We start from the raw sequence: 20478 nt of genomic DNA, 5'->3' as shown, positions 1-20478 counted from the left end.
TGCAAACCTGCTGCAGCCACCAGCAAACCTGGCCCGTCCCCCCGAGGGCTTCCTGGCGTCTCCTGCTGTTTGCCACAAGTTAAAACATTAATTCCTTAATTAGCCAGTGGTTCAGCAAATCCATCACCGATTCCCTGAGCGCATTAGGAGACATTTCACACACATCATCTGCAACCATCAGCTTGTGTCAGCTCTGAAAAATCTCCCTCTGGGAAGGTTGGGTGCCTCAGTATCCCCACACTTCTGGGGAGCAGACCAGGAGCTTCCACACCCTCTGATTGTTTCTCGGTGTCTCTGCTTCCCTCTCCATCCCACCCTGGGCTGATCTTGGCCATCCATGGGCACCCTGCCATGGGCTGATGGGGGAAAATGTCCCCAAGGCTGTGTCAGTGGCAGCTTTAATCCCCTGAGGAGTTTTGCAGGGCTCTCCTGGGCTCTTCTCTTCCTCTCCCATCCCAAGCCCGGGAGGAGCAGTGGGTGTTTGCTCTCCCATGGCCCAGGTGACAGCTTTAAGGTTCTGCAGCAAAAGGTTTTGTCCATGATGGGATGAGATGGGGGTCTCAGACAGAGGGGAGGAAGCACAGCCCTGGGAGGGGAGGGGGCTCATTGGCTGGTAGGACACGGTGGGACATGCTGGGACATACTGGGACATACTGGGACATGCTGGGATATACTGGGACATGCTGGGACTGGCTCACAGCAGCACAGTCAGGGATCCCAAGTCCTTATCCCAAAAACACCAACCCAGGATCCCCGGGTTATTTATCATGTGAACCCTACTTCTTAATGGATTGTGCCTTTAAACCATATTTTATGCTTTTGGAAAGCTGACTAATTCCTTATTAGATCCTTTGCCAGGATGCATTTACTGGATTCTGTCCTTAACAAAGCATGAAATAAAACACTCTGTAAAGCGACTCCTTAATGAGACGCTAAACATGCCGCAGTTTGTAAAGGGCAAATGCGCATTCCAGGGAAGAGGAGAGGGCGGAACACAGCCAGGCTGGAGCAGGGGAGGGGGAGGCACACAGCCCTGGCATCCGGGATCAATAAGGGCTTATTCTGCATTATCAGAAAGAGAATTGATTGTCGATCTCGGCTGCTGATTGATCACCAGCCCCAAAAGCCGAGCTGTGCTCCAGCACCTCCCTGGGCTGCTGGAACCTGCTCCTCTCCTCCCCATGGACCCCAGTGCTGCCCCAGAGCCCCCAGAGCCCCCAGAGCCCCAGTGTAGCCCCCTGCCCACTCATTCCTGCATTTGGGGAGCAGAACTGAGTATCCCCATCCTTAAGGAAGGATTGCAGTGGGTTTCCATGTTTGCGGGGCTTTGGTAAGATCCTTTCCACCCTGATCTGAATTTCAGCAGTGGTTCTGCCACCTCCAAGGCCCATGGGGTGATCGTGGCCACATAGGACCGTCCCCAGCAGCCAAACCCATTCTGCTCTGCACAAGTTATCACTCCAGAGCTGCTGGAAGAGAAATGATCACGTTTGACCTTGATCTAATCTGCCAGAGCAGCTCTGGAGGGAAGAAACGCCGTTGAGATGCATCAGAGATTTATCTTGTATCTCCATCAGGAGCTCTCCACAGGCGGTTCAGCACTGGAAACCCTTCTCCAAAGCCATGGAAACCTCTTTAGTGGGCCTGCAGCCCTCGCTACTCCCGAGTGTGGCACCGGGGGCTCAGCAGTGTGGGCACAGCAGGACGGGCCAGGCAGGGCCGGGACAGTTTGGAGCACCAAGTGACCTTAACGCAGCATGACAGCTCGTCTGCAGGTCTATTCCGGGCTGTGCCTGGTGTGTGCAAACACCGCGCAGGGGGCTGGGCTCGGGGAGGGTGTGTGTCTCCAACCCGCCTCAGCCCCCGCGGTTTATACTTAGCCAAGGAGGAAGCGCCAGTGCCGAGCCTGAGCTGTGTGTGGGAGCTGCCAGAGGGGCACAGGGATGGGCTGGAGGCACCAGGCTCTGGAGAGGCAGCAGTACAGGAGGAGTGGCAGGGCAGCAGCTCCTGGAGCATCTCCTCTCACCCAGACGCGGTGTTTGCAGGGCAACAAGTACCCACCCACCTGAACAGCAACAGCACAAAAATCATCCTCCCCAGCCCCAAAGCTTCATCCCCCTGTGAGAGGGTCCCCAGGGCCCCCAGCCAGGCCCGTGTCCCGTGGGCAGCTGTGGCCAACACGCCAGTGCTGCTCCAGAGGTGCCACAGCACCAGGAGAACCTGATTGCCAAGATACCTCAGCCAGAGGGGCTTAGAGGAATTAGAGAGCTGCAAATGCCTGATAAAAGGATGCTGGGATAATCACAAAGGCCTCATTTTGCTGCTGTGCTCCTGAAAGAGCCGAGGCAGCAGCAGCAGTATCACGGCTCCCGTTACTAATGCCGATGGTATCGCCCTGAGCACCGGCTCCAGGGAGGGCAGCTGGATTGCTCCAGCTCAGGAATCCCCGTCCAGAAGGGTTTAGGATCTGAATGTAGCAGAAATGAATAAAGCTGATCCAGGCACTATTAATGGTGGCGTTCAGCTCTGCCCATGTGATGGGCTCAGGTGCATTCATGGGTGCTGGGCTGGGCTAATCCTGCCTGGAGCTGCTGCTGGCATCATCCCCAAGCCTTTGTGGAGAGCTGGGATTTGTCCTGCACTGCCCAGCACCCTCTGCACACAGGCTGAGCCCCCAGAGCTCCCCATTCCCACAGGAGGGTTGGCAGGAGCTGCCATGCACCTCTGTGGAGGAACAGGAACATTCCTGCTGGGGATGAATTCATCCAGGGCCAATCCCGATCTTGGATAAATCAGAGAGGTTGAGGCCAGGTCCTGGTGGAATCCTTCATTACCGTGGGGCTGGGAGGATGGAAAAGGGCACCCTGGGCACCTTCTGCTCTCCCACCTCTTGCCACACCGACCTCCAGCACCTGCAACACACATTTCATCCCCAGGGAGGGTTTGGGTGGGAAGGGGTGTCTGAGGAAAAGCAAATTGTGTCCATCAAAACACTTGGCTGTGATGCTTCAGATTTTAAAAGCTTTTGGCCTTGAGTCTTGAAGAGCAGAACGCCCTTAATTGAAACAATCTTTCACTTCCAGAACGTCCCCGCAGGCGGATGGAGCCTCGAAGGCCGCCTGCCCCCACAAGCAGGAGATGCGAATCCCAGGTTTTCCCGCAGTTCCAGCAGATTCACTTTTTCCAACGGGAAAGAAAAGAACTTTTCCTCAAGAGCATCCTGTCAGCTCCCTCCTCTAAGCAAATAAAACCCGTAGCAATGCGATCCGGGTGAGTCATCCCCGTGGGAGCTCCAGGAAGCGCAGCTGGAGCAGGATCTGCACCGCGACTTTGGGAGCCGCTTTCCCGGCAAAGGTGACACAGGGACGGGAGGGCTCAGCGTGGATTTCAGCCCGACATTCCCGCTGCTGCTGGAGGAAACAGAAAGCTGTTCTCCTCTCTGGTGAGGGATAGAGAGGTGCCAGTCCCTGGGTCCTGCCCCGATGTGGGTGACAGCCTGGAAATGCTGGGAAATCTCCAGTGGGAAAACCTCGACTGTTCCATGGAGCAGTTTATGGGAGATAATCCAGCAGAAAAGAGATGCCCAGCTTTTGCTCAGGAAGACAGTGCAGCAGAGGCCAAGAAAGTTTGGAGCTGTTTTCCTCCCATTCCAGGGGACACCTGGCTGTCCCTCCTGGGCTGTCCCTTTGTGCCACATCCTCTGCAGGGACGTGTGACCAGCACCTTGTTGATTTGCTGCTGCTCTGGACTCAGGCTGGGATGCAGCTGCGTGCTGGGATTCCTGGGGCAGAAAAGGGTCAGGACACTTTTCTTTCCATTCCCATGAATCTCCCAATGCCACAGAGACTCCTCTGGCCCTGGGGAGTTTCGGATCTGCTTTAAAATGCTGTTAAATTGCCCATGTGCAGGGGTTTATTTATGCTCGTAGGACTGTGGTCTGAATATTTCATTTTAAAATTTACATCTGTGTCACTCGAGATGCTCAAATAAGGTTGCCATGGAAACCCCTCATTACTGGGTGAGGATGCTGGCAGTGGTGCCCAGCCCGAGGAGCCGTGGCCGGGAAGGACCAGGCTCTGCCCCCTCTGCCCACCCAGCTGCAAACCCATCTCTGCTGGGAAGGGCAGAGAGGAGAGAGCCATGGAACCACAGAATCCTGGCGTGGTTTGAGCTGGAAGGGACCTTAAACATCACCTCATGCACCTCCTGTGCCATGGGCAGGAACACCTTCCACTAAATTGAGTTGCTCCAAGCCCTGGCCAGCCTGGCCTTGGGCACTTCCAGGGATGGAAGGGAGGTGTTTCAGCAGCTCCAGCTGCCTGAGCTGAGGGGCTCAGGGACCTGCTGTGCTGACAGGGGACACAGGGCTGGGACATGGCCCAGAGAACACCAGACACCCATACTCACACTTGGTCCCAGTGCTGGGATGACACAGGGGGAAATCCCCCCAGACTGACCATGGGTGAGGGAGTTCCTGGTCCAGGTGGGAGCAGCAGATTTGGGCTCCACATGGGGACTGCTGCAGGACTGCTGCAAGTGGGGGCAATATTCCAACAGTAAAACCCTCCTGGAAACCTGCTTTAGTGGCAAATCAATCCTCTTTGTGCCTGACTAGAGAATCCACGCTGCCTGTGCCTGGCTCATTGGGCTCGGGAGCAAGGACACCACAAGGAATAGGGGAATTAAACTCACAAACCTCTCCCCCCTCTCCTGGTGCTCGAGAGGAGCTGGAACTGCTCTAACGATCCACGCAGCCCTGACAGATGCCGGGAAATTACACACTTCTCCGAGCTAGGAGGAAAATGGATTTTCCTCCCCACTGCTGCTTCATGGAGCTGGAATCAATGAGACTTTGACTCTCAGGCGTCTGCTCTGGCCAGACCAGCTCCTCACAGGCACCTGTGGCTTTGGGGAGACCTGCCCATGGTGTCCTGGCTCCACAGTGTGTGTGTCCCCAGCCCTGGCACCCTTCACTGCAGCATCACCCCCAGCATGGCCCAAATCCCCAGGGATGAGCCCAGCTCACATTGGGAATTGCCCAGCTCCTTCCTGAAGGAATGTGGGAGGAACAGCAGCAGCAGCAGCAGCTCAGGAGGAAGAGGAATTTAAGAGGCTCATCCAATTGTGGAGGAATCAGGAGATTTGTAGCATGGAAGTGATCCAACCTGTCCTGTGCTGGCTGGATCCCACTGCGTCCCCAGCTCATGGGGGCAGGAATTCTCCTGATATTCCCCCCTGGTGGGAACCAGGGAGCAGAGGAACAAAGCCATTAGAGAGAGTGGGACTTTGATGCAGGTGATAATTTGAGCTTATCACTGTGTTTTATGATACCACGTGTAAGAAAGGCACATCTGTGCCTTGTGGCAGGCAGACAGACCCAGCTGAAAGGAATTAACAGGCTGGGTTATAGAAGGGGGAATCATTTTTTTGATTCATGGAATTCATTTTTTTGGAAGTTCGTTAGGAAAGAACTTTAAAGATCATCCAGTCCCACCCTTTGCCATGGGCAGGGACACCTTCCACTATCCCAGGCTGCTCAAAGCCCCATCCAGTCTGGCCTTAGACACTTCCAGGGATGGGGCAGCCAGAGGGATGAAGGAGGGGAAGAAGATCCCTCCTGTGCCTCTCCTGGGCTCCCCAGCTGGAATGTTCACTCCTCAGAGCCCACCTGGGGAGAGGAAATCGAGTGTTTTGGCAGCTTTTCAGGCTACAAATTGAAGAGGGGGAAGAGAAGCTCCTTCTTTCTTCGCCAATCATCCAGCCCAGCCGTCTACATCAGGGCATAAAATTAAATGGGTTCCTAAAGAGAGAGTATATTTAGCTACAAAACCCCGTTCTAGTCAGCTCTCTGCAGCTAAAATAATTAATCTCCCATCACTGTTAAGATGCAGCGGAGCAGATCTGGAGAAGCGAGTGCTGGGATTAACCCTTTGTGAGCAGGTCAGCCCTGTGAGAGCAGCTCCTGCTGTGATGCCAAGGGAGATCCTGGGAGCTCCTGGGGACTCCTGGGGGTCCTGCCTGGCTGGCTCTGCTCAGCTCAGTGTCCCATGCCATGCCAGCACATCCCGGTGACTGCAGGAGCCAAGGGCTTGGCAGGGGTGCTGTGCCCTGGAACAGACTCTCAGGTGATGGAGGGGACCCAGAAGAGATGCAGGAGCCCTGGCAGGGATGCAGGAGTGGGTTGAGCCAAACTCCCTGCTCCTGGGAACACTGGGAAACACTTACTGGATACACAGCCCTGAAACATCTGGAGAGACAAAGTTTGGTCTGGTTACAACCGCTGGCTGTTCCTGTGTCTGGCCATAAATCATCCATGGGCTCACTCCCAGGCAGTCCCATCCATGGAATATGTGGCTGTTCCCAACCTCCCCTCTTGTCCCAACTGTCTGCAGCTCCTTCACTGCTCGGCTTGATTTGATTTCCACTCCAGCCCTGGAAATACGAGGTGACAACATGACATTGGAGGTGCAGGTGAGCAGAGCAGCCTCACAGCTCTGCTCTCCCTGGCTGGAGCAGCCACAGGATCCAGCTCCTGCCTGAGCTCCCCTGCAGCAACTGGGGGAGAGCTGAGCTGCCTCTGCTAAATCTGTTTGGCAGCTCTTTATATTTCTTTCACAGGATGTAACAGGAATCACAGCGTGGCTCCAGTCCAGACTGCCAAGAGAGGAGCAGGGACTGGCAGCACCTCGGGGGGTGTCACTTGTCCCCCGAGGCAGCAGGACAGGATGTGGCCTCAACACTGCTGCCCATGGCTGCTCTCCTCTGTGAGTTTGTCCAGGGATACTCCAAAAAAATATTTTTTTTTTGAGTGCCCCAAAAGCTTCCCTGGGGCATCTGAAGGCAGGATTTGAAGCCCATCAGGTCCTGACGACCTTGCCAAGGTGGAGAGGTGGCCCAGAGCAATGAGGGTGGCACAGGTGACATCTGGCACAGGACACACACACAGAGTTTTCTGCTCTCCCCACGGCCTCCTCCAGGCTGTTCCCATCACGGGAATCACACAGGGCAGAGGCAGCAGAGCTGGAGCTGCCCAGGATGAGGGAATGGAACAATCTGGGGATCCCCCACACCCCAGTCCCCTGCACCTCCAGCCCCTGCACAGGGCCCGTTTCTCCCTCCTGGAGACCAAGTGGGGTCTCAGCTCTGCCTCCTTGGACAGGGTGTGAGGACAGGCACTGGGATCACTGTATCCCAGCTTGCAGGGGGAATCTTTTTTCCAGACAACGATTTTCTTTGCATTTTCTCCTCTCACTGAAGCCACGTAGGAACCGTGCAGGAACTGGTGCTGCCTGGTGCTGCCCAATGCCCTTGAAAAGACCCTGCTGCCTGCTCTGAAAGGATGCAGCTCCGGTGCCTAATGATTCCTGACAGCTGGGGAAGGGCCCTGCTGCTGGCAATCGGGAAGGCAGGGACAGGGAGGGTTACTGATGGCTGTGGTTATTACAGTTATTGGGCTCCATCGATCACAGGCTGTGCAATGAGGCTGCCAGGAACTGGGGCACAGCCCAGCACTCCCCATTCCTGTTCCCATTCCTATTCCTGTTCCCATTCCCACTGCCAGCCCTAGGGGCCCTGGCACAGCTCAGGACTGCCTGGGATGGCTGAGAGATGGGGCACACTGGGCTCCCAAATGCTCTTCCACAGCCTGGATGTGATCAGAGAACCACAGAATCCAGAATGGTTTGGGTTGGATGGACCTTAAATCCACCCAATTCCTCCCCATGCCATGGGCAGGGACACCTGGCACAGACCAGCTTGTCCAACCCCAGTCCAGCCTGGCCTTGGTGCAGGTTGTCACCCCCTCAATTCCTTGACTTTTCCTTCTAAAAAAAGCAATATCCTGCATTTCATTGCTGGATCCCTTTTTATGTCAGGCCAGTTTTGGGGGGTGGCAGCAGAACAGCTCCACTGGCACATCCTGCCAGCAACTCCATATGGGAACTGCAACCCCCAGCACATCCCCGTGTCCAGCCCTCAATGTGCCTCTGCACTGGCTCACTCCTCCAGGAACAAACCCCTTTGCAGACAAGATATGACTGAAATTCAGTTTTTAACTTTTTAAAAAATTTTCTCACTAAAACCAGAGTGGTTTTGGGGGACAGAGCAGCAGTTGGAGGTTGGCACAGGCTTGTCCCCCTCCATGTCCCAGACCCTGAGATCACCCAGCCCCACCCTGGGCCCACCCCTGGGCTGCTGCTGGTGCTGCTCAGCTCTCACAACATTCCCAGAGAAGCTGGTTTTTATATAATTAATTGCCAGCTGTATCAGCCATCAGTGATTTGTGTTTTAAAGATGGCCTGGCAGAACTAATTCCATCGCTGCACGATGCTGTGCTGGATGATGATAACCCATGTACAGCTTCTCCCACGGAGCCTCATGACGAGCTGCTGTGCTTTATTTTAATTAATACAGATAGCAAATATATTTTCATTAGCCATCAGGATGTCAGGAGAGAAGCAGGGTCCTCCTCTATGGTGAGCAGCAGCTTTGGTCCTGGGGCTGGGTGCAGTGCCCAGCTCTGCTCAGTCCCCTGCTCTAGTCATCTCCTCATCCTCCTGCATCCCTCCTCATCCTCTTGTATCCCTCCACATCCTCCTGCATCCCTGGCCACATCCTCCTGCATCCCTCCACATCCTCCTGTATCCCTCCACATCCTCCTGCATCCCTCCACATCCTCCTGTATCCCTCCACATCCTCCTGCATACCTCCACATCCTCCTGCATCCCTCCACATCCTCCTGCATCCCTCCACATCCTCCTGTATCCCTCCACATCCTCCTGCATCCCTCCACATCCTCCTGCATCCCTCCGTGTCCTCCTGCATCCTTCCTCATCCTCCTGCATCCCTCCACATCCATGTGCTCCCACACAGCACCAGCTGGGCAGGCTCAGGGCAGAGTTTCCTCCCAGTCCAGTCTGGGTGGCACCATCAACCCCTGAAAACCATGTTTTTGGGAGGATTAAAAGCTGATTTAGCCCTGCTGCTCCATGCAGGGTGAGAGCTCCCATCCAAAGCTCTCCTCCCTCTCCAGCACAGGAGGACACACAATTAGCAGGCACGTTCATAATTTCTCAGATTTAGAACAATTAAACTGGCTCCCTGGTACTTCTGACGAAAGCAGCTCCTTGTTCCCTGGAGAAGGAACAGCCTTCCTTGACCTCTGCTCTATTATTCTGTTTGATTGATCTCAATTCTATCAGAAGGGATAATAACAGGCTTTGGTGGGGGGGTGCAAGAACACTGGGAACAGAGAGGACAAGGCTTTGCTGAGGGCTGCTGTGCCCAGCTAATGATTCTGATGGGCTGTGGGACACTCAGACCCTTCCCCGTGCCCAGTGCAGCACCCACAAATCCCTGGGTTCCCCAAAACTGAGGAACAGAAGGTTAAAGGATATCATAAACAAACAAAGAGGACTTGGTGGCCAGAGGCAGGGATTGGTCTGTAGGTCATGTCCCGCCTGTGTCACTTGCCCTGCTGGGGGATGTGTCCCCTCCCCTGTGCCCATGGGGCATTGCTGCCACCTTCTTACCTTGGGAACAGCTCCAAAGGTGCTGATGGAAAGGGATCTCCCTTGTGAGGCACTAGGCAATGTCACCTTCCTCTACTCCCCAGAAATTCCCTAAACATCAAAATCAGAAACCCACAAATGGAAGGGATGGGCCGGCTCTTCCTGAATCACAGCTGGGCTGAGTTAAGAGAAAACCCCTAAATCTCACCCCTGGAGGGTGGTTTGTACCCCCAGCTCTGCCTTGGGGGGGTGTTTTGGGGAGGAGCTGGACCTGCTGCAGAGCATTGCACCTTCTCTTGGGGAGCTGGACCTGCTGCAGAGCATTGCACCTTCTCTTGGGCAGCTCTTTGGTCTCCTGTCGCTGCTGGCTGGGCAGATTTCCTCCTGGTGTTATTTTTGACCCACTCTGATGATGGGGAAATGTGTCGAGGAAGGACCTGGCTCTTCTCCCCAGCAGGTAATGAATGGACCAATTATACAAACCCGTGTGTCACCCGCCTGGGATGAGGGGTTTGTCACTGCTGCCATTGTTTATGTTCCTGGAGGGTAATCATAATTTTTAATGTCCTTTTGATAGCGGTGTAGTGTGATTAAAACAGGCACATCTGAGGCATAAATCCTGGTTTAAGCACTGCCTTTTTGACACAACAGTGTAGAGCAGATCGGGCTGAAGGGTTCCTGGGCTGCCTCTGGCAAACTCCTCTGTGGTCCAGCACCATCCTGCACATCATCTTGAAGGAATAGTCATATCCTGCCCTGGGTGGTTGGCAGGAACCCCGAGGGGCAGCAGAGCCTGGATGGAGGCAGGAGGCACCAGGCTGGGGCTGTTGGCTCCTGAAAAAACACAACAGCTGATTCCCTGGGAGCAGGAGGAGGTGAACATAAACTTGTGACATGGATTTTCCAAGAGAGAAAGCTCTGGGCTGGAGCTGGGGATGGTGCTGAGGGACTGAGGAAGGAATTTTCAGAGCTGACCCTCTGTTTGAGGTGACCCTGGCTCCGGGCAGGCTCCTGCCCCTGCTGCTCGCTGGGGCTTCTTGCTTGGATCAGAGATGTAACACTGAATAATTTAAGAAAGGCTTTGCTCCTGAGGCCAGTTCGGTGCATGTGGAGTGGAAATGTGGAAAAATCCAGCCCTCCTCCACAGAAGCTCGAGCAGATACCTGAGCCACTGAAGGAGATGATGTTTGTGTGACTCAATTCAGTTTTGTGCCCTTGGGTGACAATGTGCCCATGAGGACAATGAGTCACCGTCACCCTGTGCTGCATCCCAAGAGTGGATGCAGGGCTGGAGCCCCTCTGGAGCCGGGCTGGGGGAGCTGGGGGTGCTCACCTGGAGAAGGGAAGGCTCCAAGGAAACCTTAGAGCCCTTTCCAGTGCCTAAAGGGGCTCCAGGAGGGCTCAAAAGGAACTTGGGACAAGGGATGGGGTGACAGGACAAGAGGGAATGGTTTCCCATTTACAGAGGTTAGGGTTAGATGGGATTTTGTGAAAAAATTCTTTGCTGTGGTGGTGATGAGGCCCTGACACAAGTTACCCAGAGAAGCTGTGGCTGCCCCTGGATCCCTGGAAGTGTCCAAGGCCAGGTGGGATGAGGCTTGGAGCACCCTGGGATAGTGGAAGGTGTCCCTGCCCATGGCAGAGGGTGGAAAAAAAATGGGCTTTAAGGCGCCTTCCAGCCCACACCGTTCCATGATTCCCAGCTGAGCTGTTCAGGACGCCTGAGGTGGGCCCGATGGAGGAGCCGTGGGGATCCTGCTGGGACCAGAGCCCGGGGATGCTGGGGAACAACTGCGGGGCCGGCACCTTCCCCTTCCCTTCCTCCCACTGGAGGAATGGAACCACTTTCGGATTTAGATCTCGTAAAAGACGTTTTGCAGCGGAAAAACCGAAAAGCTCTTTCCCTGGGGAGCGGCTGCAGAGGCAAGGACTCTTGTTTTGCTGCACCCTTTCCCTCCCTACCTTTCCTAATGAATTCCAAGAAAGGCTGAATGCATTCCTAAATGGGAACACAGCCTGTGTCCTTCACAGTCATCTCCACAACAAAGCCAGCCATCTCGCCGCTGGCAGCCACGGGCTCCTCTGTGAGCTGGAAACAAAAGCTGAAAGGGAGCCTTTCTAGTTTGCGATTAGAAAGCTTGAGAAGTTTGGCTTTTACTGGTTATTGCCTCACTGATTTCATCTCGGTGGCAGCTCCGGAGCCCTCAGGGGACAGGAGAGCAGCCCAGGGAGCCGTGCGCCCAGGAGAGGCAGGAATTGGGAATTTCTCTGTGTGTCTTTAGGATGCTGAGCTGGGTTTGGACATGGGTTTGTCCTTAAGGAAGGAGCAGCGCCGTGGCCTGGCAGGTGTCAGAGAGCTCGGCTTCCCCCAGGAGGGGCCAGCAGCACCAGCAGGTCCCCTTCTATCTGAGGACATCCCTGATCCCTGCACCCATCAGCGCCCAAATGGCCCCAGAAGTGCCAGTTATTGTCCCCTTCTATCTGAGGACATCCCTGATCCCTGCACCCATGGCCCCAGAGGTGCCAGTTATTGTCCCCTTCTATCTGAGGACATCCCTTGATCCCTGCACCCATGGCCCCAGAGGTGCCAGTTATTGTCCCCTTCTATCTGAGGACATCCCTGACCCCTGCACCCATGGCCCCAGAGGTGCCAGTTATTGTCCCCTTCTATCTGAGGACATCCCTGATCCCTGCACCCATCACCACCCAAATGGCCTCAGAGGTACCAATTATTGTCCCAAATCCGTCCCCCAGCCACATCCAACCCAGGGGGACACAGGCGCTCATCCCCCCAGGACACGGATCCTCCTGGGGCTTCTCCAAGCACTGAGGGGTGCGGAGGAACGGAATTAAATTATTCTTTTTTTTTTTCTTTTTTTTTTTTCTTTTTTTTTTTTTTTTTTTTTTTTTTCTTTTTTTTTTCTAAAAAGGAAGAGATGAGGAAGAGCGATTATCGGGGAGATTTTCTTCGGGGGAAATTCTGGCACGGAGACAAACTGCAATATCTCAGCGCGGGCTGGGCGCTGAGTCTTGGATAAAAATAAAGCAGGAGGCGGCAGCACCTTCCCGATGACATTAACTCCATTCATCTCCCGCTGCCGCCGCCGCCAGCGTGCTCAGGCATTAGGAGTTACGTTTTCCTCCACTATTTCTCAAATATATTTATGCTGGGAGATGTTTGTGGAGGTACATCCTGTGCCTGGGGCAGAGGATTAATTCCAAACTGTCACCTCGCTTTTTGATGGGTTTGTAAATTCTGTTCTGTTGATTTGCACTCGCAGTAAATTGATAAAATCCTCTTTCCAAAAACCTAATTCACCATTTAGGGCTCACCAGGGTTTTAGACCTCATTGGCTCACATATTTATGTAAATATAGTGTCCAGCAGCAATTTAAAAACTGCTGCGTGGATAATGTGGATGGATAAGGAGTGAAGGGAGACACATTGTCTGGTGGGGGCTGTGTGCCCTGGAAAGGAGCCTGTCCTTGCCTTGGCGGGCCAGATTTTGGGGTGGCTTTGCTGTGGGTGGCTGTTTTGGGCAGTGTTGCTCCATGATCTGACCCCTGCACCAGAACTGATTAACCCTGACAGTGCTGGGAATAGTCTGAGCTCTCCAAAAATGGCATTGGATGTGTCCAAGAGGACTTTGCCAAGAACTCCTGCTGAGGGCAGGGATGTGCTGGTGGCACTGGGAGCACTGGGAGCTCTTAGGGCTCATGCCAGAGTGGCCTATCAATTTAGGGACTCGGTATCTTCGCAAATGGAAGGTCAAGATTGTCAGGAAAAGCCTGAAATTGCATTTTAATCAGCATCAGAAGACGCAAGCCCCGTTCCTGCACAGCCCCATCATCATGGAAGAGATGCAGGGTGGCAGAGGGGACATCAGCAGTGATGTCCTCAGTATTGTCCCCCAGCCACCACTCTACCCGAGATGAAGCATCTCATCCACAAAATGTTGCCATGCTCCATTAATCCACCCAAAAATGTCAGATGGAGATTCTCTCCTGAATTTTAAATATTTCCAGCTGTTCTGACTAGTTCTGCCATTGCCCCGAAATGACCCTTTCCAGAACATTCCCTCACTCCCCCAGGCTCTTCCTGAGCCTGTTCCCTGTTTCTGCCCTGCTGTGCCCCAACCCCACATGGCATTTCCAGGTCCTCACAGTGTTCCCGTGCCCTTGGGCTGGAGCACATCACTGAGTGTCCCCTGCAGGCCCTGGGGACCACATTTGTTGTCCCCTCTTGGGGGTCCCCCTGCAGAGCCACCCTGCCTGGGGTGCTCCCAGCCCCTCAGCTCCTGACTTTGGCACATCCCACCCCGGTGTGCAAGACAGAGAGACAGGCCAGGACGTGAGAATCCTCCTTGCCGAGCAGATGACGCCGCTCTGGGATCCATCCCACAGTTATCCCTTCTGTCGTGCTCGAGTTTTTTGGATGCCTTTGCGCTTGGCATCAGATTTCCTTCCTAGACTAAAGCTTTGCACTTGGAATGGTGCCTTTGGAGCCGGGCTGAGTGGCCAGGCTGCTCATCCGATCCCTCTGCACTGCCAGCAGCTTGGATTGCGCTTCCATGAAATCTCCTTGCACCTTCCTGCTGCAGCCATCTGTCCTGGGGTGCCAGTGCCTTCTCCTCATCCCCATGGAGCAGGCACAGAGCCAGGCCCCTGCCCAGCCTCATGGGCACCCTGGGGGTTGAGCACCTACTGCAGTCCATGGGCCAGGAAAAGGGAGAAAGTTCTGGACAAATCCGTGCTTGTCCCTGCTCAATGCAGAGCTGGGAATCCAGGCAGAGCCTCCTCACTGTGCATCAGGAAAGCTCCAGGCTCAGCCAGCACTCGGGGCTGGTCAGCTGCTGCTCTGGCCTCTTCCCAGAGAAAGAAAAAGGAGGAAAAAGGAATAAAAGAGAGATGTCTGAGTCGGGGCTGTGCCCTGGGAGCGGGCCAGCTGCAGCTGCACCACTGCTGGGAGCTCCAGCAAGCAAAAAGATGGAACAGAGGGGAAATGAACTCCTCAGCACCCTGGGAACAATGTCCCCCCCTGACTGGGGCCAGCCCTGAGCCACTACAGGACAGAGCACTGCAGGTCCCCATCCCAGGGGGTCCAGGTGCTCACTCCCCAGGAGCAGAACCCTGGGCTGGGTCCCTGGTTTAGAGCTCAGTGAGGTTCCCACAGCTGTGACAGGGTGACACTAATTCCCAGCAGCACACTTCAAAGGGCTCCTTATCTCACAGCCCTGACATCCAGCAAAGACACCGGGGCAGGATTGGTGTCTTCTCTCCAGTGCCAGGGGAACGCTGCCTGCCAGACACAGCCTCCACTTGCACAGCTGCTGGCAGATCCTCCCTGACATCCCCTGCTTTTTGGGGGGTCCTGGGGCTGTCCCAGGTCACTTGCACTGATCGTGGCTGCTCAAAAACCCCCCAACCTCAGGGACCACAGATAGAGATCCAAGTCAGAAATAACCAACACTTGCACTCAGTTCTGAGCCAGTGCCACAGGCTCTGCTGGAAACCCACAGCACGTCCCTCTGTGGGAGATGAGCCTCCCCTGTTCCCAACTTTGCCCCTTCAGTCCCAGACTTCTGTTGGCTCCTCCAGCCATTCAGCTCCATGATTTTGGAAATCCTTACGGTTGAAATCCAAAACATAACAGAGCTGAGCAGCAGAGGTTTGTGTCTCTTGTCTTCCCAGCAGCACTGCTGACCCTGTGGATGTGCTGAATGGATGCTGGGTGCCCACCAAAGCTGCTCCATCCCTGCCATGGGAGACATTCCTCCATGGATTTCCCACCCTGAGTCCTTCCCACAGGCTGCAGTCCTCATGGACTTCTCCAGTGCGGGTCCCTTCCACAGGGTCTGTCCTTCAGGAATAGGATGCTCCAGCCTGGATCCCTTCCACGGGGTCATGAGTCCTGCCAGCAAACCTGCTCCAGTGTGGGCTCCTCTCTGCATGGATACACAAATCCTGCCAGGATCCTGCTCCAGCACAGGCTCCTCCATGGACTGCAGGTGGATCTCTGCTTCCTTGTGGATCCTCACAGGCTGCAAGGGCACAGCTGCCTCACCCTGGGCTGCACCACGGGCACCTGCAGCACCTCCTCCTCCTGCTCCTTCACTGACCTTGGTGCCTGCAGGGCTGCTCCTCTCACAGATTCTCACTCCTCTCTGTGGCTGCCGTTTCCATTGTGCAGGTATTTTTATCCGTGGATAGAGCAGGATGTGGATAGAGCAGGATGCGGATAGAGCAGAGCGGGACCGGCCCCATGGGACAGAGCACGAACATCCTTAACAACTTGTCGGTTAACAAGCTGTGAAAGGAGACAGACAGCCAGGAGCTGGCAGCCTGTCCCCTGGAATGAAGGACACTTTCCCTCCTTGAGCACCTCGGCAGGAAAGGCTCCTGCTGCAGAGCCCTTCTCCTTCCCTTCCTGCTGGTTCCTGCAGGCTGAGTTCCCTGCCACTGCGTCGGGGCTGCAGGGAGAGCAGCTGAGGCACCTGCACCAGACTGATCAGCTCCCTGCATCCCATCAATCCAGCAGCACTCACTCATGCAGCAGCAGGAAAAGCGATCTGGTGAAGCAGGTCCTTTTGGGAAGGGCTCCGGAAAGCTGTGAACACAGTTACAAGCAGCAGCCTCAGCCAGAGAGATGCCAAACCTGCTCTCACCCCACGAGCTTTCCTCACTCTGCCCTTTGCCCCCTGGTTTGGGGTGCACCAGCTGGGGGATGGCAGATCCCCTTCCCCACTGCCAGGGCCTGGCACCCCGAGGTTTCTGCTGGCGACATTGGCTTTGCCCCCACATTCTGCCCTGCCCACATTCCACCTGTCCAGGTGCTGCCCTTGCTCCTCAGGCTCTAGTGTGGCTCATCCCTTCCTGCTGAAGCCCTGACAAGGGCAGAGGGCTGGATGCTGTTGTGGTGCCAGTGTCCCCCTGCCCCTCTCATGACTGGGACAGGCACACCCCCACCTTGCAGAGCACCCTGTGCCTGGCAAGTCAAGTGGTTAAAGACACACACAACTCTCACCACCACAACATCCAGCAATTTCATACCCCTGACAAGAGCGTAAATCCATCCTGATGGACTGGAAAATTGGAAAGCCGGTGCTCATGCCGTGTTTCCTACTGACATCTCCGAGCTCCTGAAAGATGCACTCGGTGGCAGCCCTGGTTCCAGCCGTGTCGCTCACGTCATGCTAATTAAAATAGAGGCTGTGTTTTGTAACAGGATTTCCTTGGAGCCTATTTCACCACTCAGTAACCACTTTCAAATATTTGAAAAATAAAATCGCATCAAGTAAATAACTTTCGGATTGCTCGCAGAAGGTTACTCTGGTTTGGGGTGGTTTTTTTTGTTCCCAAAGCCCACTGGAAGCAGCTGTGCTCATCGCAGTGACAGAGGATGGAAAATACACAGATTTCTGAGGCTGCTTGTAGTCTACATCAAAAGCTGTGTGTTATTTAATCAGACAAAGCCTATTTCATTTAAAAAAACAACTGTCTGTACAAAATGGGATAACAAAGCAACCCCAGCGCTTGGCACTGACCTGGAATACCCAGGGAACATCCCTGCCCGCTGGCAGGATGGGCCATGCTCACACCAGCCCATTTTGATACCCACGTTACCTGCCCAGCAATGCCCTGGCACTCCTCAGCCTCATCCATCACTTATTATCCATTAACTTCCGAACCCAGCACCGCCTGACTTCCAAGGGATGGATCACACACTTCCCTTTTTACATGGGTTTGCTATTCCAAGAGCTCTGCTGCCGGTTCTGGATGCCAAGGGAGCACATTCAGCTGACTCGGCGCAGCCTGGCTCCTCAGCCCTAAATCCTGCCACCACATTCCTCAGTGAAGGAGAAGTTAAAAACGTACCGAAGGAAATGTCTGTGACACTGTGACATCCACAAAACTGCGCTCGAAATGGCATCTTTGTATATTCATAACGGAAAAAAAAAAAAAAAAACCGGAGGAGCAGAGAGACTAATTTAATTTACTCCCAATCCAGGCTCTCCTCGTCCTTTGTGCCAAGGAGGAGAGAAGGAAGAGGAGCCATTTGCCGTGCCCTTTGATAGCTGTCCATCAGACAAGCCCCTTTCTCGTTCTCTGTGCTGGCAGCCCGGCTCTGTGCTGTTATCTCGTTGCTCGGGGTGCTGCCGCGAGAGCTCACCACGCACTTGTTGCAGCCCTCGCCGAGTTCACGCTCGGTTTTCCTTCCTGCCGGACACACCTGATCCTCTGGAAGGAGCCTCCCCTGGTGCTGCACTCACCCAGAGCTAGGGGGATCTCTGGCCTTGCTGTTGGGCTGTGACAGCCACCCCAGGAGTGCCCCAATGCCCCGAAGAAATAAAAGGAGGGTGCAGAGTTTTGGGGGTGCAGAGGAGCCCGAAGTTCAGCACCCCAGCTGCATTTCTGCTCCCGGCACCGCAGCCTCGGGCAGGGTTTGCTGGTGGCATCACAGCCCATATTGGACACCCCAAATATATTTATAACATCCCTGGATCTCCCAGGGGTTCAGCTGTGCCCCTGCCATCCCCAGAGCCAGGGGCTGAGCCTGCACGAGCAGCACGGGCAGCGCTGCCCTCTCTGCACTCAGCTGCCCACACCCCCCGTGTTTGCATCATCCCAGGGCACAAACAAATGCCCCTGTCGGTGCCCACGTCCCTGGGCTGCTGCTGCTCCTGCACAGGCTGCCCGGAGCCTCCTGGCACAAGTCCCTGTGCAGGGACGTGCCTCTGCTGCCGGCTCTGCTCTGCTCTGCTCTGCCGGTGGGTGGGTGCGAGCGGATGCCGAGAGCAGAGGAGAGGATTTCACACCTCCTATCTGGTGATCTAAACGGCTTCACCAGTGCACAGCACCCAAAGCCACCAGCCGAGCACCCGATGGGTGCAAGTCATGTGAATTTTTTTATTTTTTTTCTTGGACGCACGAAAAGAAAGAACAGCAGATGGAGCAGAGCAATCTGTCTCTGCGGGGTCTAATCCTGCTCCCCCCCCTCCCCTCAGCTGGAGAACAGCAGGATTTGCTGCTCTGGGCCCTTGGCTGTGTCACCCTCCACACAGATGGACAAGATTCCCCCCAGGCACGGGCAGAGCTGCCACGTCGCCACCGGCTCCAGGCTGCGTAGGCAGGAGTTGGGATTTCACTGCAATAATTCACCAAACCTTGTAAAGGGTCAACAATTTATCAGCTCCCTCTCTCTGCCAAGGGAAGAGGAATTCAGCACACTGTGTTCTTCCACCATGAGATTTATGGCAGATTGTGCCAAATCCTGTTCCCGGGAGCTGGACTGCCTGCTGATGCTCCCGGTGGGACTGGGGCAGCTGAGAGCCCTCACTGGGCCTGTGCTGGCTGAGTTTTCTTCCCAGCTCCCCCAGGCCCCCCGGGAGCCCGGGATCATCTCTGCTCTCACACAGAGAGCACCAGCAGCCCGGAGCAGAGTGTTTGTGTAACACACCAGAGGAACGTGCCTCTCTGTGTGTCCCCGTGCTGGAACAGGGTGCCAGAGCTGGCAGGGACTTCTCATCTGATTCCTCCACATACAGAGAACACAAACCCGTGCAGGTGAGGGAGAAATGCCACCCTCTACATCCACTGCTGTTTTGCTGCCCAGAAAGGATGGATTCTGTAATACAATCCCTCTCTGGAGAGCCGGGTTTCAGACCGAGAAGTCAAAGTCATTTAACGCAATCTGACCACGAGAGCAGGGAGTGGAGCGGGCAGACAGCACAGCACAGCACTCCTGACACCAGGAGCTGCTTGTGTTTGCTATAAACCCCCCCGGCAGCCCCCGAGGGCAGCCTCAGGCCCCGAGCACACTGCAGCGCCAGCACACACCACACACCGGCCTCTCCCGTTCTCCCACCGAGCAATCCACCCTGGGAACCCCACCCAGACACACACCCGAGCCCGGCCGCCTCGTCCCGGCACCCCAGCAGGGCTGAGGGACCGGGCACAGGCGCGGCTTCAGCCGTCTCCAAACCCCACGCGAGTTTGCAATGACTTTGCCAAGTCACCCGCGAGCGCATCCCGGAGCCTATTCTTAGGTCTGGCACCGCGGCGGTGGGAGAGGGAGCGGCTCTGCGTGGGGACGGGGGACACGTGGAGCCAACAGGCAGCCCCTGTAAACACTCACCCCCCACGGCCACCCCTGACCGAGACGGGGGGACGGGAACACCAGTGCGGACAAGTGGAGGCTAAAGGGACACCGGGGGCTGGGGACACACCGAGGGCTGGGGACACACGGAGGGCTGGGGACAGCCCTGCGGGAGGGAGGCGAAGGGTCCGGCCCGGCCCCCGGGAGGCCGCGGCCCCGTCCGCGCTCGGTTCCCGGTGAGGACGCGGCTCTCCCGGGGCGCTCCCGGGCGGAGGGAGCTGTCCGCCCCGCGGTGCTGAGCGCCGCGTTCCGCCGGGCCCCGCCGCCGCTCCCGGTGCCGCCGCGCGTCCCCGCAATGCCAGAAGTTTCATCCCGGCCCGGGCTGCAGCAAAAGCGGGGGGGTCCCCGATCAGGGGAGCAGCCCTTCCCGCTCCCACCGCCCCCTCCCCGGTCCCGGCTGTGTCTCCCCTCTCCGGGCCGTGCCCCCTCCCCGGAACCGGCGGCCCCCGGGAGAGCCCCGCAGCCCCGGCGCCCCGCTCCGCCCCGCTCCGCCCCGCTTACCTGGGCGCGGGGCCGCGGGGGTGCCCAGCAGCAGCAGCAGCAGCAGCAGGGCGAGCAGGCACAGCCCGCGGGGCCTCGGCATCCTGCGGCGGCGAGCTGGGCGAGCCGAGCCGAGCCGAGCCGAGCGGAGCCCGAACCGAGCCGAGCCGATGCGAGCCGAGCCGAGCCGCTCCGCGCCGAGCGGGGCCGGGCCGGGCGGGGGCGGGCGCTGCCGGCGGAGCGGAGCGGCGCGGAGCGGAGCGGGGGCGCGGCGGAGGGCGGACCGGAGCCGAGAGTGCGGGGAGCGCGGAGCGGCGCGGAGCGAGCGGCGGGG

At 56.2% G+C, this 20478-nt stretch overlaps 1 protein-coding gene across 1 annotated transcript in view; it reads right to left on the bottom strand.

Moving 5' to 3' along the window:
- SEZ6L (seizure related 6 homolog like) overlaps positions 1-20247 on the bottom strand; it is a gene marked incomplete at its 5' end in the record, with an annotated part of 35327 nt that extends 15080 nt beyond the window's left edge. Inside the window, one exon of the mRNA XM_083873622.1 lies at positions 20166-20247. Within this exon, the coding sequence (XP_083729748.1) occupies positions 20166-20247 (82 nt within the window). The remainder of the gene's footprint in view (positions 1-20165) is intronic.
- Positions 20248-20478: the final 231 nt, after the last annotated feature.

Source organism: Zosterops lateralis (assembly GCF_965231275.1).
Source record: "Zosterops lateralis genome assembly, chromosome: 17".
Classification (NCBI taxonomy): domain Eukaryota; kingdom Metazoa; phylum Chordata; class Aves; order Passeriformes; family Zosteropidae; genus Zosterops; species Zosterops lateralis.
This window is presented reverse-complemented; position numbering and strand designations above follow the sequence as displayed.